This window comes from Chiloscyllium plagiosum, chromosome 3, assembly GCF_004010195.1.
Source record: "Chiloscyllium plagiosum isolate BGI_BamShark_2017 chromosome 3, ASM401019v2, whole genome shotgun sequence".
In the NCBI taxonomy this organism is placed as follows: Eukaryota; Metazoa; Chordata; class Chondrichthyes; order Orectolobiformes; family Hemiscylliidae; genus Chiloscyllium; species Chiloscyllium plagiosum.
In genome coordinates this window covers 4564664-4577442 of record NC_057712.1, presented here as the reverse complement: position 1 = coordinate 4577442, position 12779 = coordinate 4564664, and the positions used below count along the sequence as shown (strand labels likewise).

The 12779-nt window shown below is 43.2% G+C and overlaps 1 protein-coding gene across 7 annotated transcripts in view; it reads right to left on the bottom strand.

Moving 5' to 3' along the window:
• Positions 1–4229: 4229 nt before the first annotated feature.
• osr1 (odd-skipped related transcription factor 1) overlaps positions 4230–12779 on the bottom strand; it is a 21933-nt gene continuing 13383 nt past the window's right edge. The window contains exons 1-4 of one of the 7 annotated variants that reach the window (XM_043676425.1): positions 9168–9186; positions 5937–6633; positions 5397–5496; positions 4230–5056 (exon numbers count right to left, since the gene is read on the bottom strand). In XM_043676425.1, the coding sequence (XP_043532360.1) occupies positions 4796–5056; positions 5397–5496; positions 5937–6580 (1005 nt within the window). In that variant the 5' untranslated portion in view covers positions 6581–6633; positions 9168–9186 and the 3' untranslated portion in view covers positions 4230–4795. Of the gene's footprint in view, positions 5497–5936; positions 6634–7672; positions 7690–7755; positions 7955–7995; positions 8150–8497; positions 8515–9167; positions 9187–9516; positions 9534–12779 lie in introns of those variants that run through there. The other 6 variants (XM_043676418.1, XM_043676403.1, XM_043676384.1 and 3 more) reach the window with 6 other exon arrangements.

Below are 12779 nucleotides of genomic sequence, written 5' to 3'. Positions count from 1 at the left end.
CGTTTTGAGTCTAGATGACTTTTCAGCTCTGCTGAAGGGTCATGTCGTCTCGACATGTTAGCTTGCTTTCTCTGCATGGATGCTGCCTGACCTGCTGTGATCTCCAGCATTTTTTGTTCATGTAGTAGTTAAATACTTGGTCAAAATAAACACTATACAACAAAAAAACAAAAGACAACAAACTGTGAGATTTTCACGACACACTAAACAGGTAAACGCATTGAGAAGAATGTATGCAGCAATCAGTACATGACACACCAAACAGCGGATCGTCTATCGTAAAGAATATATTTGTATTTAACGTGTTTTGAAGTTCAATTACTGCTGTAAAATTGCAAAATATTTTGTTAAATTGAATATTACAAACTTCTACAAGTTATAAATGAGATGATTAATATGTTTTGGAACCATTGGTTAAAGGATGTTGACCAAGAAAAATAGACGTGTTTTTTTAAAATAATTTTAAATCCTTCTGAAAGTATATTTCTAAATGTAACCCCTGTTCAACATCAACCTACACTAGATGGTTAAGTTCTAATGTGAGGATTGAACCCTGCCATCTAATTCAGAGAGCAGAGTTCTTCTGGTGAGACACAAACAGAATCATTTAAGCACATATTAAAAGCAGTGAGTTTACAATAAAAGTATATGACCATTGTTAAATGGTAAATGAAGGAGGTTTGTGACACAAAGGGTTGCATCCTTGCTTCTGAACCTCAAGTCACACTACAGAACCTGAAAGCCAAGGAAGATATATTCATAGCGTTGTTACATAGATCAATTATCAACATCCAACAACACCTTCAAACATGGACCAATGGCAGATGGTAATAGCAACAGAGATTCCTGGTCAGGCATGTGATGGAAAGCAAGTTGAAGTCTCTACCATCACTATCCATAGCTTCAGGGTACATCATGCATGAAACCCTATAGGTTGCCACAACTGCTCAGACTCCCTGAGTGAAGCATAAGGTACAAATAGTAAGCAGGAACCAACACATGGATAATCTTAAGCAAGGTACATCACACAATAGAAAATAGAAAATAAACAAACTATAATACAAGCATGCTGCCAAATACAAAACACATAGCACTCAGCAAAGATTGCTACAGACAAACTAAACAATCTGTGATGCAGGGATGCAAGACCAAAATGGCAACTTTATATGAATGAATGGACTACTGTCCTTGTAATACTGATGTAAATGTTTTAAGGCGATGTAATAACATATTCATATCCTGCTAAATAGGGAATATCTTGATTTCATCCAAGACACACAATCACACTCCAGACATTCCTAAAGATATTGCTAATGAAAGATATTGCTAATGAAAGATACTATTACTTGAAGGAAATCAGGCTGCGTGTGCAATTGGTTAGAACACTGTCCTTTTGACTTGAGCACCTGTGCCCAATGCATATCCTCTAAGATATAAGGAAAAGCTTTTTCCTCTTTGTTAGTTGCAAATGCCCACTTGAAATTAATGAATTCAGTTGCAAACTAATTCTGGTGAACATAAGTCAGTAAAAATAAAATTGTAGAGTAATTAGCATCAAAGGACAATAAATGCCATTGACATGAAGCTGTTGATACACAAATTATCAGAGGAAATCTTCCAGATATTTTAACGATCTTACGCATAGCTTTTGGATATTGGTACGGCAATGGAAAGATAAAACTGGACTGAGTGTCACAGGAGATGTCACTATCATTGCTCAGCGAAGACTGAAGAAGAGTTACAATTCTCCACCGCCTGATGCTGCCTGGCTTGCTGTGTCCTCCAGCCTCCTGACTGTCTGTCCTGATGCTGCCTGTCTTGCTATGTTCTTCCAGCCTCTTGATGATGGTGCCTGCCTTGCTGTGTTGCTTTCCCTCCTGATGCTGCCTGCGTTCCTGTATTCTTTCAGCCTCCTGCCTGTCCCTCCTGATACTGCCTGCCTTGCTGTGTTCCTTTCCCTCATGACGCTGCCTGCCTTGCTGTGTTCCTTTCTCTCCTGATGCTGCCTGCGTTGCTGTGTTCTTCCAGCCTCCTGCCTGTCCATCCTGCTGCTCCCTGGCTTGCTGTGTTCTCCCAGCCTCCTGCCTGGCTACAGTGAAGACAATAAGCACCATATTACATCTGGCCTCTGTGATTGTTACCTGAAAATGATTAGTGTTAACATTCAGTGCCCAGGCTGAACAAAAGATCAATGCCCACAGCTGATTGGCAGAAAACATTTGATTGTTTTAATGAGGGCAGTTGTATCATTCTCTATATAATGTACTAAGTTTTTAAAAATTAAAGTGGGAAGAGAAATTGAATATACAGAGGTCAAAGAGCAAGTTATAGAGAAGGCATGAGTCAACATTTCAGTTCCAACAAAGCATCTGTATTGAAATTGTAGATGTCTAAAAATTTGTTCAAATGACAGTAGGAGTAACATTTCTTGTTCCAGTTCCTCATTCCCATTTTTAAGTATGTTTACCTTTAAATTCGAAGCTTAGCAATAATACAAGCAATAATTCACCGATGGACTTTCTGTTGTCTGACACTTCAGTTACTCCAGAGATTCCACAACTTTAGAGTTACTGTAAAATGGTCTCTTTTGTGACACCAGAGCTATTGTTGCACCATAAGCCCAAAGGCAGAGAACTTAATTTAAAAATTCTAAACACTTCAGTTTAAAAAAACTGAGAGACAATCTCCAATTTGATGTTAAACGCGGTTAAAACAAAATCCTACACTGTCCTTTCCAACTCCTCAGTATTTTCAGCTTCAGACCGTGGGTAGTCGAAATACACAGAAAATGTGAACATTGCCTCTCTAAATATTTATCCATTGCTGGGTCTCTCCAAACCGTTGCAACGGGATTTCCAGCCAAGTAGAGTGAACAGAGAGCTGAAAGGTAAATAAAAGCTGGAGATGCTGGAAGTCTGAAAGAAAAATACAGCATTTGGGCAAAAGAAAATCGGACAAGTCAGGTTTTCCTGTGTGGATCTTTCGATGCCTTTACTTCAATAGAAGTGGGTACATGTGACAACAATGATTAAAAAGAAAAGACGCCAGGACAGTAATTGGGTTCGATAAATAAATTCTGGGCTCGTCCAGATATCCTGCTGTTTGCCAATGTGGTTTTAAGGGGATTTTTGATTTGCCCTATAACGTTGTGACAACCAGTACTCTACAGGCACCTGACTCGGCGGATGTCCCAGCTATCAGCATATACACCTGCAGATTAACCCAGAGTTTTACACAAAATTGCTCAAGAAACCGAACTGAACAATAATACCAGCATTCGCCTAGTTTCCATCAATTCTGGAAAAGGGTCACTGGATACAAAACGTTAACTCTGATTTCTCTGCACAGATGCTGCCAGACCTGCTGAGATTTTCCAGCAATTCCTGTTTTTGTATCTGATTTCCAGCATCCGCAGATGTTTTGTTTGTTTAAGGTTAACGTGCCCCTGATCTGCGTAAAAAAAACCAGGCAAATTCCGTGTGAAAATAATTCACCGCGCCTTAATTCGTTCAGTGAATTCGCCAGCGCTCAAAACGACTTTGTTAGAACAAAAAGAGAGAAGACATTGTGTTTTCCGGTTGAAATTGAAATGCAAAATTAAATATTACAACAAAGGGGTAATTTGGTTTAATTATGATTTTTTTAATGAGCCTGCATGTTTTTGGAGATCAGATCAGACCTGGTCAATTCAATGGATGTTCAAAACCTGTGTGTGAGGTAAGTTTACTAACGAGAATTGACAGTTTCAAAGTTCTCCTGACAGTGCGGCTTTTAGTTCAGATTCCACGAATCTTCCCATGGCCATTCGGACCGGCATATCGCTAACTTGAAATCTGTTAGAGGGCTAGAAAAGAGAAACCCTTTACTTTCAATGTGAAAATTATTTTACCCCAAGGCTTCCCCCCCCCCCCCCACACACACACACACACTGAGATCACATCAGAGGCAACGCCTTTTCATAAATCCTGAGATGTTTTAAAATGTCAACGAATATCTGAAAAATTGTGGACATGTTTTATGTATAAGATACCTGATATGAGCGAGGCGAAGCAATGGACCACGGCCTCTTTGAAAATACCTGGAGGTTTTTGATGAAAATACCTGGACGTCTTGTAACTGGTGTGTGTTTTTTTAAATCAAATTAATTTGCTCTCTGTGAACGGAAGCAACACACACTGGTCCCAAACTGACAGTCCTGTGTTGTTCAAGTAAAGCAATGTTCAGCGTGCTGCCTTAAAATGGCAATTTATTCGTTTCAAAAGATTAGAAATCCAGTGATACATGAAAATAGTAAAAAATAAACAGCGTAAAGTGCCAAAAAAATTTACAAAGAACAATTTGTGTTAAAAAAAATCCCGCCGATTGGAATGTCGCTTCGACTGTCCTTACATTGTATGGTTGAGTGTTCCTTTGTTCTGATTTCGTTTCTGTTTTGTTTTCTAACGAAGGTGTGCCCACGGTTTTAACACTGAGCTCAGCTGACTGCAGTCATTCACACAATGCAGTTCAAAGCTACTGCAGCCTTGGATTGCAGTTTTCCACCCAGCCACAGTACGTTGCTGCACTAATTGTGTTTTGGGTGGTGTTAGATTTTCATCACAAGGGCCTGAAGTTTTGAGTCTCCGCTTTGTATCCTACCGTCACATTAACCGTGGTTTCCTATTCCCAGATGACACACTGTCCCTCAATCCTCTCTCTCTCTCAGTCAGGCGTTCCTTGTACATTCAAACATCACAGCGTCTCCAATAGTGTCGCCTTCTTTGGTTCCTGGCTGAGATTAGGTCACTACTCCATCCTACAATTCTAAACTCGGGGGTGACCAGGCCTGGTAACTCCACTCAGGTCTGTCTGCACATACTGCAGCCCTTGGTAATCCGGGCTTGGTTCTGAGAAGGTGAGTGAGTCTGTGACGCCTCAGATCGCAGTTCCTGCGGAACAGCTTGGCACACTGACGGCAGTGGTAAGGCTTTATGTCAGTGTGAGTGAGGAGATGAGTTCTCAAGTTGCTTCTCTGATTAAACACTTTGCCACACGCCGAGCATTTGTGCGGAGATCCCTGTTAAACACAGAAGACACATCATCACCTTCCAACTCCCAAGTTCCTGCCGGAGGTGGGACACACAGTTCAAGCGCCTTCGATTCAAGGGGCATCTAACGAAACAAAACGATTTTTTTTGTGTGCTCAGACTTTAGAAACAGGTCTTCCCATAGCAGAATGCCGCAGATAATCTGTATTGGAATACAAGTAACAGAAAAGAACAGCAGCAGATTGGATATAGTCCATGCTGTGTCCGAATTTGACAGGTCTGTCCGCATTTCCTCAGTGTTCCTCTCTGAGACATGTTTGCAGATAACTATGCTCAGCACTTTATTTTAGAGGTTTTCAGCTCTTTTACCTGCACATGCAGTGTTTTGTGAACAGCTAACGTTCTGGACTGGCAAAATCCTTTACCGCATTCTTGACATTTGAATGGTTTCTCTTTGGAGTGAATGTACCTACATTTAAAAACAGAGAGAAAAAAAGTCTTGTTATTTGTCATTCGAATTAACCAAGCTCACAAAAAACATAATAGCGTGGCTTTGAGCCATTCGAATGAATACATCTTAGGACGAACACCCGCGGATGTTGAAAATTCGAAACTAAAACCGAAAGTGCTGGAGAAACTCAGCAGGTGCGTTGAGTGAGAGAGAGAGAAACAGGGGATCCTTAACTTTGTTTTCTCTCTCCCCTGAGATGCTGCCAGATCTGCTGAGTTTCTCCAGCACGTTCTGCTATTCTTTGTAATGGATAGGTGGCTGGACAAGCAATTTAGGTGCACGATTTCACAAATCATCTGTGGTGTTCAACCTTCGCAAATGATGATTTGGAGACGCCGGTGTTGGACAAGTGAACAAGTGCTGGGCCCTGGCAAGTCAAACGTCGATGCCTTTCTCACCTGTGGTCACGGAGATGATCCTGCCTCCTAAATGCCTTGTGACAAATGTCACACGTGTAGGGTCGTTCGTCCGTATGGGTCCTTTCGTGTATGAGAAGATTGTAAGATTTAGTAAAGTGCCTCCCGCAGAATTTACAGACAAATTCTTTTTTGGTTTTGGCCGGCAGCCTGCCCCTGGTGGGCTTCCTCTCCGGGGATAACTTGGTGGCATCCAGCAGGGAGCCAATGACCGAGGGAGAGCACTGTCCATCCAACTGACCCAGACTGGGCTGATCCTCCTGGGTGGCCGCGATGGCCAAATTCGCGAAGTCAAACCTGGGTCTGGTCTTGTTGGGGAAGCTGCTGGATTCCTGTTTCGGCTGGAACACGTGCGGGAAGATCGGGATTGCGGGCAATTGGAATCGCGTGTCCACCAGAGCGGAAACGGCAGGCACTTTGGAGAAAGAGGAACGGGGTAGTGGCATTGGAGGGTAACCCAGTGTCCACTGGTGGAGATGGACGGTGTGCAGGGTGCTGAACCCATACAGGTTGTGCAGCTGCTCGGAAGGGCTCGGCATGCCGTTGGAAGCTTGCAGGAAAGCATAGTTGGCCAGCTGCAGCGATGGATGGATAGGCACTGGCGCCGGGATGGTCTTACTGCCCATAGTGCTATTCGGAGGCACTTGGTTTGCGGGAGACCTGGCCAATTTGCAGAAACCTAGGAGTCAAAACAAAAGACAGGCAGTGAGTGGCTGCGTTACACCCTGTCTTATCGAAGATTTAACTGATTGGCAAATATGACCAGCGTGGGTAATCCTGGATTAATCCCACCGCATGGGTAATCTAGAATTTAGGGGTATGGTCAGAATGAGGGCCAGAGCTTCAGGGGAGGTGTTAGAATGCACCTGTACACACACAGGGTGGCAGCTGTCTGGAACTCTCCCACAAACAGCAGTGGATGAGGGATCAGTTGCTTTTTTTTTAATTAAGCAAATGGGTTAAGGGATCGGGCCAAAGTCGGGTAAATGGAGTTCCACCATCAGTCTCTCATGATCTCATTGGATTCAGGAACAGGTTCAAAGGGTTGAATGGCCGACTCCTGTTCCTATATTCCAGCTCAGCCTCTACACATAACCTACAGTGAGAGAACAGTCGAATTCGGGCAAGACACAGCGGAGGGCGGAGATCTGAAACAGAAACAGAAAATGGCTGGAGAAATTCTATGCAGATAGAAACAAGCAGGCTCACTTGGGCACAGATGCTGCCAGCTGCCAGACCAGCTGAGGCAGTGTTTCTCCCGGCTCTAGAACCCTGCTATCAGAAGGGGAATGTATTCTCTAGTCACAGGCGGGTATCTTTGTCCCGAGTGGTCGCTCATTTGCTGCCTCGCTAAATCATTTAAAAAAAACACACAACGAATCCCAACCACGGACTCCCGCAATATTTTTTTTTCCGGAAAAGTGCCTCACTATGGCCTGAAAATGAATTAAAATGAAAACGGTCCGAGATTCCACGCGAAACCACCTATAAAGGCGGTGGCAGTGAGAAGTGGGACTTGCAGCTTTCCAAATGCACAGATGGATTTGGAACCGGCGGGTTTGACCTGACTATTCGGAATTTTACTGTGGGGACAGCGTGTTTAACAAACACAAATAAAACTCTCCTGTCTAGTGAAAAAAAAGACAAAAGAACATTGCAAGCAATAAACTCGTAAAAGTAGAAACCCAAATATATTATTAATTCTTATTTATCAGCACCGGAGTGCTGGCCATCGATGTAAAAGGATGAGTGCAAATTGAAACTTTTTAAAACCGGCTCCACATCAAAGGGACAGCCTCACAATGAGGTCTGTTTTATGCGGTCGGTCGATTGGATCAAAGGTTCCTGACTTTAACGAAATCCCGCCGCTATGGTAGCGGTAGATGTGGTTTAAAGCAGCCCCCATCTACTGCTGAGATTGCTCTCTCGTTTTAGATCCATGTTCCCCCTCCTATATTCCTCCAGCAGCGAATCGGTGGTCCCCCGGCCAGTCGCTGTCAGAAGCCTGCAGTCAGTGTTGAACGCTGCAGGTTGTACATACGCCGTGAACTCCGAGCGAAGCGGTGGGAATCACTTGACCGTTGGTGTGTCCCGGTAAACCAGGTGGGACTCAGCTCGTTAGTGTTGTTTGGCGTTAAGCTCAGCAGCGGGTTTTAGTGCACTCTGGAGTAATGTTCTCTCCCTTCAGACCATTAGGAAGATCCCGCCAGTGGTTCCAAATTTCCTTTCAGAAGGCAACCGCGAATCACTTGGGGGGGTGGGGGGGGGGGGGGGAAGTCACTTCTCAAAAACAAAGGGAATTTCTGAAAGAACCTTTCGGGTCGCTTTGCCGTCTCGTTCAGACGCCGAGCTTGACTTTATAAAACGCGCAGACCCAGAACAGTAATCGGTATAAATCATTTCAAACGAACTGACATCATGTGGAATTCCTCTGCATTGACCCAGAATAAAACACTGTGACATTTCGCTAAGATTGGCTTTGCTAATTGGTGAGAGTTTCCATTCTTGTTGGTAAGAAAAGTCACACCAGAAATCTCCTTTACCTCTCAACAGTCACGGCAGATAATACTCAATGCAACCAGTCACGGGAAATGTGTGTGTGTGTGTGTGCGTGAAATCCCAGGGCTGGGTTATGCAAGTGTAATTGTATTAGATGCTGATTAGCTCCTATTATGTTAACCTATACTGTAGTGTAGCAACCAATCCGATCTCACTCATTCTTACGGTAACAGTAATTGGTCGAAATGAAATAACTAGTTTTATTTCACGAACTGGATTGCAACATTCAGTAACGAACGAACCTGCTCTGCTGGTTGTTACAACTGTCAGAGAAATTAAAAAGTGAAAACAGGTTCAAAGTGAACGAGTTGCGTTGCATCAATCATTTTATGTCGGGCTGATTTAAATATCTGAAACACGTCACGTACGTTCAGTTTTATCGAATGTCTTTGTGCGGGTACGTATATTAAAAAAGTCAATTAAAATTAAACCTCCTAATTGTAGGTTTCGAAGACATTTAGTTGAGTCTTACAGAGAAATATCTATCCTTGGTGTTAATTCAGACAAAAGGCATAGCTAACTCTGGTCTCGATTTCTTCATAACAGTCACCCATTTGATCTGTGAGTCCTATTTCAATTGAGCCTTTTGACCGCGACCCTATTATTTTGAAAGATAACCACAAAACCATATTTTTTTTAAAAAATCATATTCACTTGTACCGATGCAGTCCTGTGCAAAAGCGCGAAAATAAATTGGCCGTTTAAACATCCCTCTTAATTTATCGGAGCACTTTCAAACTGAATTCAACAGTTTAATCCAGATACTCTATAAAACAAGTGAGAATCAGTTTAATTTATCTTCAATCAAATGCACTGGCATCTACAGCAAATACAGAAATAACCAGCAGGGAACAATATTACGTTTGTACACGGTCTCAAGGGGCCAATAGAAAGATATCCTCTCATATCCCCTGAATCAACAAATACATTCGGGTGTAATTCCCACAGAGCCCTGAGAAACCGTTTCAATATATGCGCAGAATATAACACGTAGAGCATTTACCCAAGAGTAAATAGGATGGTATTTTCACAAATTAACTTGCCCGCGATGACAGCATTGGAAAACAGAGAGTGTCAGAGCAGGCAGCAGAGAGTTCCGTCCAGAAGGACGTAACGAACGATTTTAAAAGCACAAATACCGACTCCGAGATAGGGAGAGGGAGATCTCCGTCCACGCCTCTTCAAAGACAAATCGTAAATTGCATGAATTGACTACAGAGACCATGAAGTGGCTAACAGTACAAGTAAACCGCGAGGCAGCGAACAGGGAAATCTCTTGGGAGAAGCAACTCCTATTCAGCCTGAAACTATTTAAATTATGGCAGTAACAGCTATAGACACTGTCAGCGAACTCAGAACGTATTGCAGCCACCTCAAAACCCCGTCCAAGTTCAGTTTCCCTTATCAAGGCGCAGCTTTTTTATGGACCTTGGTGACTTTTTTTTTGTAAAGAAGGACATGTTTCCAAAACGAAAGTATTTTTACAACATCTACAGGTGCTTGTTACTGACGGACAGTAGTATACACATTCAATGGGAGCTAACATGTACAGACCTGAACACTGTACCATTACACAACTCTGTGTAATAGGCCCATTTTTTAAAACAAAAAAATCGACAGTAACAGTCCATTACAAAACACTCGAAAAGGCGCGAGGGGCTGCAACAATTGAAGTATCGCTGAGTGAGTTCCAAAAAATTCTGGGCCTGACAATTTCGACGCGAGAGAATCGGATCTCTCCAGTAAAACCAAGCAGAAAGCTCGGAGATCGCGGAGAGAGAGTGTGAGGCCGACGAGGGAAAGTTCAGGAGAGAATAGAAGGGTGATTTGTTCAGCACCTGCTCCAACACTGTATTTATAAAAATCACACGGGGTTTCGCCGGTTACGGTGGTAAATATAATGGCCATGATCCTACTTGAGTCTGGTTTCACAGTTAACGTTTTGCTCAGGTATACCGTCTCATAAACGACGTTAATTCTGCACTTTGCGGCAAAGTTGTGAGAGTGCCACATACACAGAAATGCAATAATGAGTATAATGGACAAATGGCAAACTCCTCCTTAATGCAAAACCTAAAACGTTAATGAATATGAACGGCCGGTTCCCTCAATTTCGGTGAAGTTAAGAACGGGGAGCGTGTTAAAATACGAAGCGATTCCCTGCCAATGTGATAAACATAACACTGTTTCCTCAGTCCCTCTCAAAACATGATCCTTTCACTGCGTCCGAGTGAGCAGAAACTAAACCGGGAGAGTCCAACTCGGTTTTACCTTTCCCGCGAATTGCAAACAACAATCCATTTCAGGTTGGATTAGCCAAAATTCGTTTGTGAGCGATGCTGTTTCTCGCTCGCTGACCTAACTGACATTGGCTTTCCGTTAAACGAATCAAATCTTAAACTTAGAGTGCCGCTTCTTGATCACATGAAAATACCACAGATCACCGTGTTAAAACAAAACCGGCAAGTTGGCTTCCTAAACAATTAACACAAACTGCTTGAAATAAAGCGAAATAAATTTCAATCTTCCAAGATAAATTTGCCCTGCAATAAAAGATGAGAAACTCGACAGTGCATCTGCTTTCTGAATAATCCAGCTGTGAGGCTGATGGAGGTTCTGATCAGAAACGCACTGGTTCAATGGAACTCGAGAATATCGGGAGGTCGGGCGCGCTGCGAGATATCAATCGGCATTTGCCTTTCGATCAACGCTCTAAATGATTCGAGGGCACCATTATTCATCAGATTATCACAATCAGTACTCTGGAGAATAAAAGGGGCTCGGAGGACTTTACATTGAGCACTGCTGACGAATATACCGAGTAAGACAAACAAACAGCATCAACATGCAGAGAGTGGGGGGAAACAAATCGAAAGCAGGAGAATACTCTGAGGAAAGGTTTCAATCCAAGGTGTACAGCGCGAGTAGGAGTCGCGCTTACAGCTATTTGATATCCCAGTTTGAGGGAAGCCTGTCTTCTCTTTACTTATCGACCCTTCACGGATTCCAGCATGCTTCTGATGAAAAGACTTATCTCTATGTGAGGGCACTAAGGGACCCCCACCTTAATATATACGTCCCACGCTGCTGAAGAAATGTAATCTTCGGGGCCTTTAACACAATTCCATTTGAAACTCCTGAATAAAACTTGAGGCCGCTGGAAACACACAGGCCACAGATGGTGCTAGTCTGTCCTGTTACTCGGTTTAACGCGGAAAACTTTGGGGTGGACTAGCCTTTAGCTTTTAAAATGTATTATCATAAAAGACGATTTGAATTATTGTCCAGTACGGCTCGGTTTTTACGCTCCCTCACTAGTTTGGCAACGCGTTTTAAAAGCTAAGCTGGACGTCATTTGTAAATTAGAATTATACTTCGCTTCTCAACTGAAAAAGAAGTTTTCGTTTGTCTGAAGTCATACTTTGAGAAAGTTTTAGTTTGTGGAGATAAAGCAAAGGCATTTTGGGGAATAAAACGAGCTCGGCGCGTTTCACCCTGTTAATGACAGTCTTATTAACCGCTCTGGAATCTCTTATTAAATGCATCCTATTAAAGGATGCATTTAATAGGAGCAAACTGTAGCCTGTACCGGAAACAGCTGGGATCACCACAATAGCCTGACTGGACTTTCGGATAAAGCTAGTGTGCTCTTCACCACTGTACCGCTCCGGACTGCTTCCGAATGAGTTGGATAAAATATCAACAAACGCCACTTTGAAAAGTGATGTCTCTGAGCAGCAGCAGTGGGATCGATTGGATTCAGGTGAGCGGGAAGTAGTTCCCATGGTGTTTCGATCCAGCACGTGTTCTCCCAGACACTGTCAAAGCTTACAAGATAATTTCTCATTGCAAACAGGGAGAGGGACCTCAACTGGGGAGAAGGGAACTGTACGGATCCCTTCGCTGGATCCAAATCGTGGTCCCACAGTGTGATCGGACACGAAGGGAGCGAGGGAGGGAGCGAAGGACAGAGGGAGGGGAAGACACAACTTCGATTTTCCGAAATACAAGTCGATCCGGGTTTGTGTCTAACTCTGGCTCTGTATACAGAGTTAGACTCATGTAAACTAATAGGGTCATCCGGACATTCCCACTGAGCAACACAATACAGGTTCTTCATAAACTCACACACACACTCCACATCAACATGAGCAGTCAGACCCCACCCACACACACACACCCACACACAGACACACACACATACTCCACAACAACCCCCCACACACACAGACACACACACACACACTGCACATCATCATCCTCACA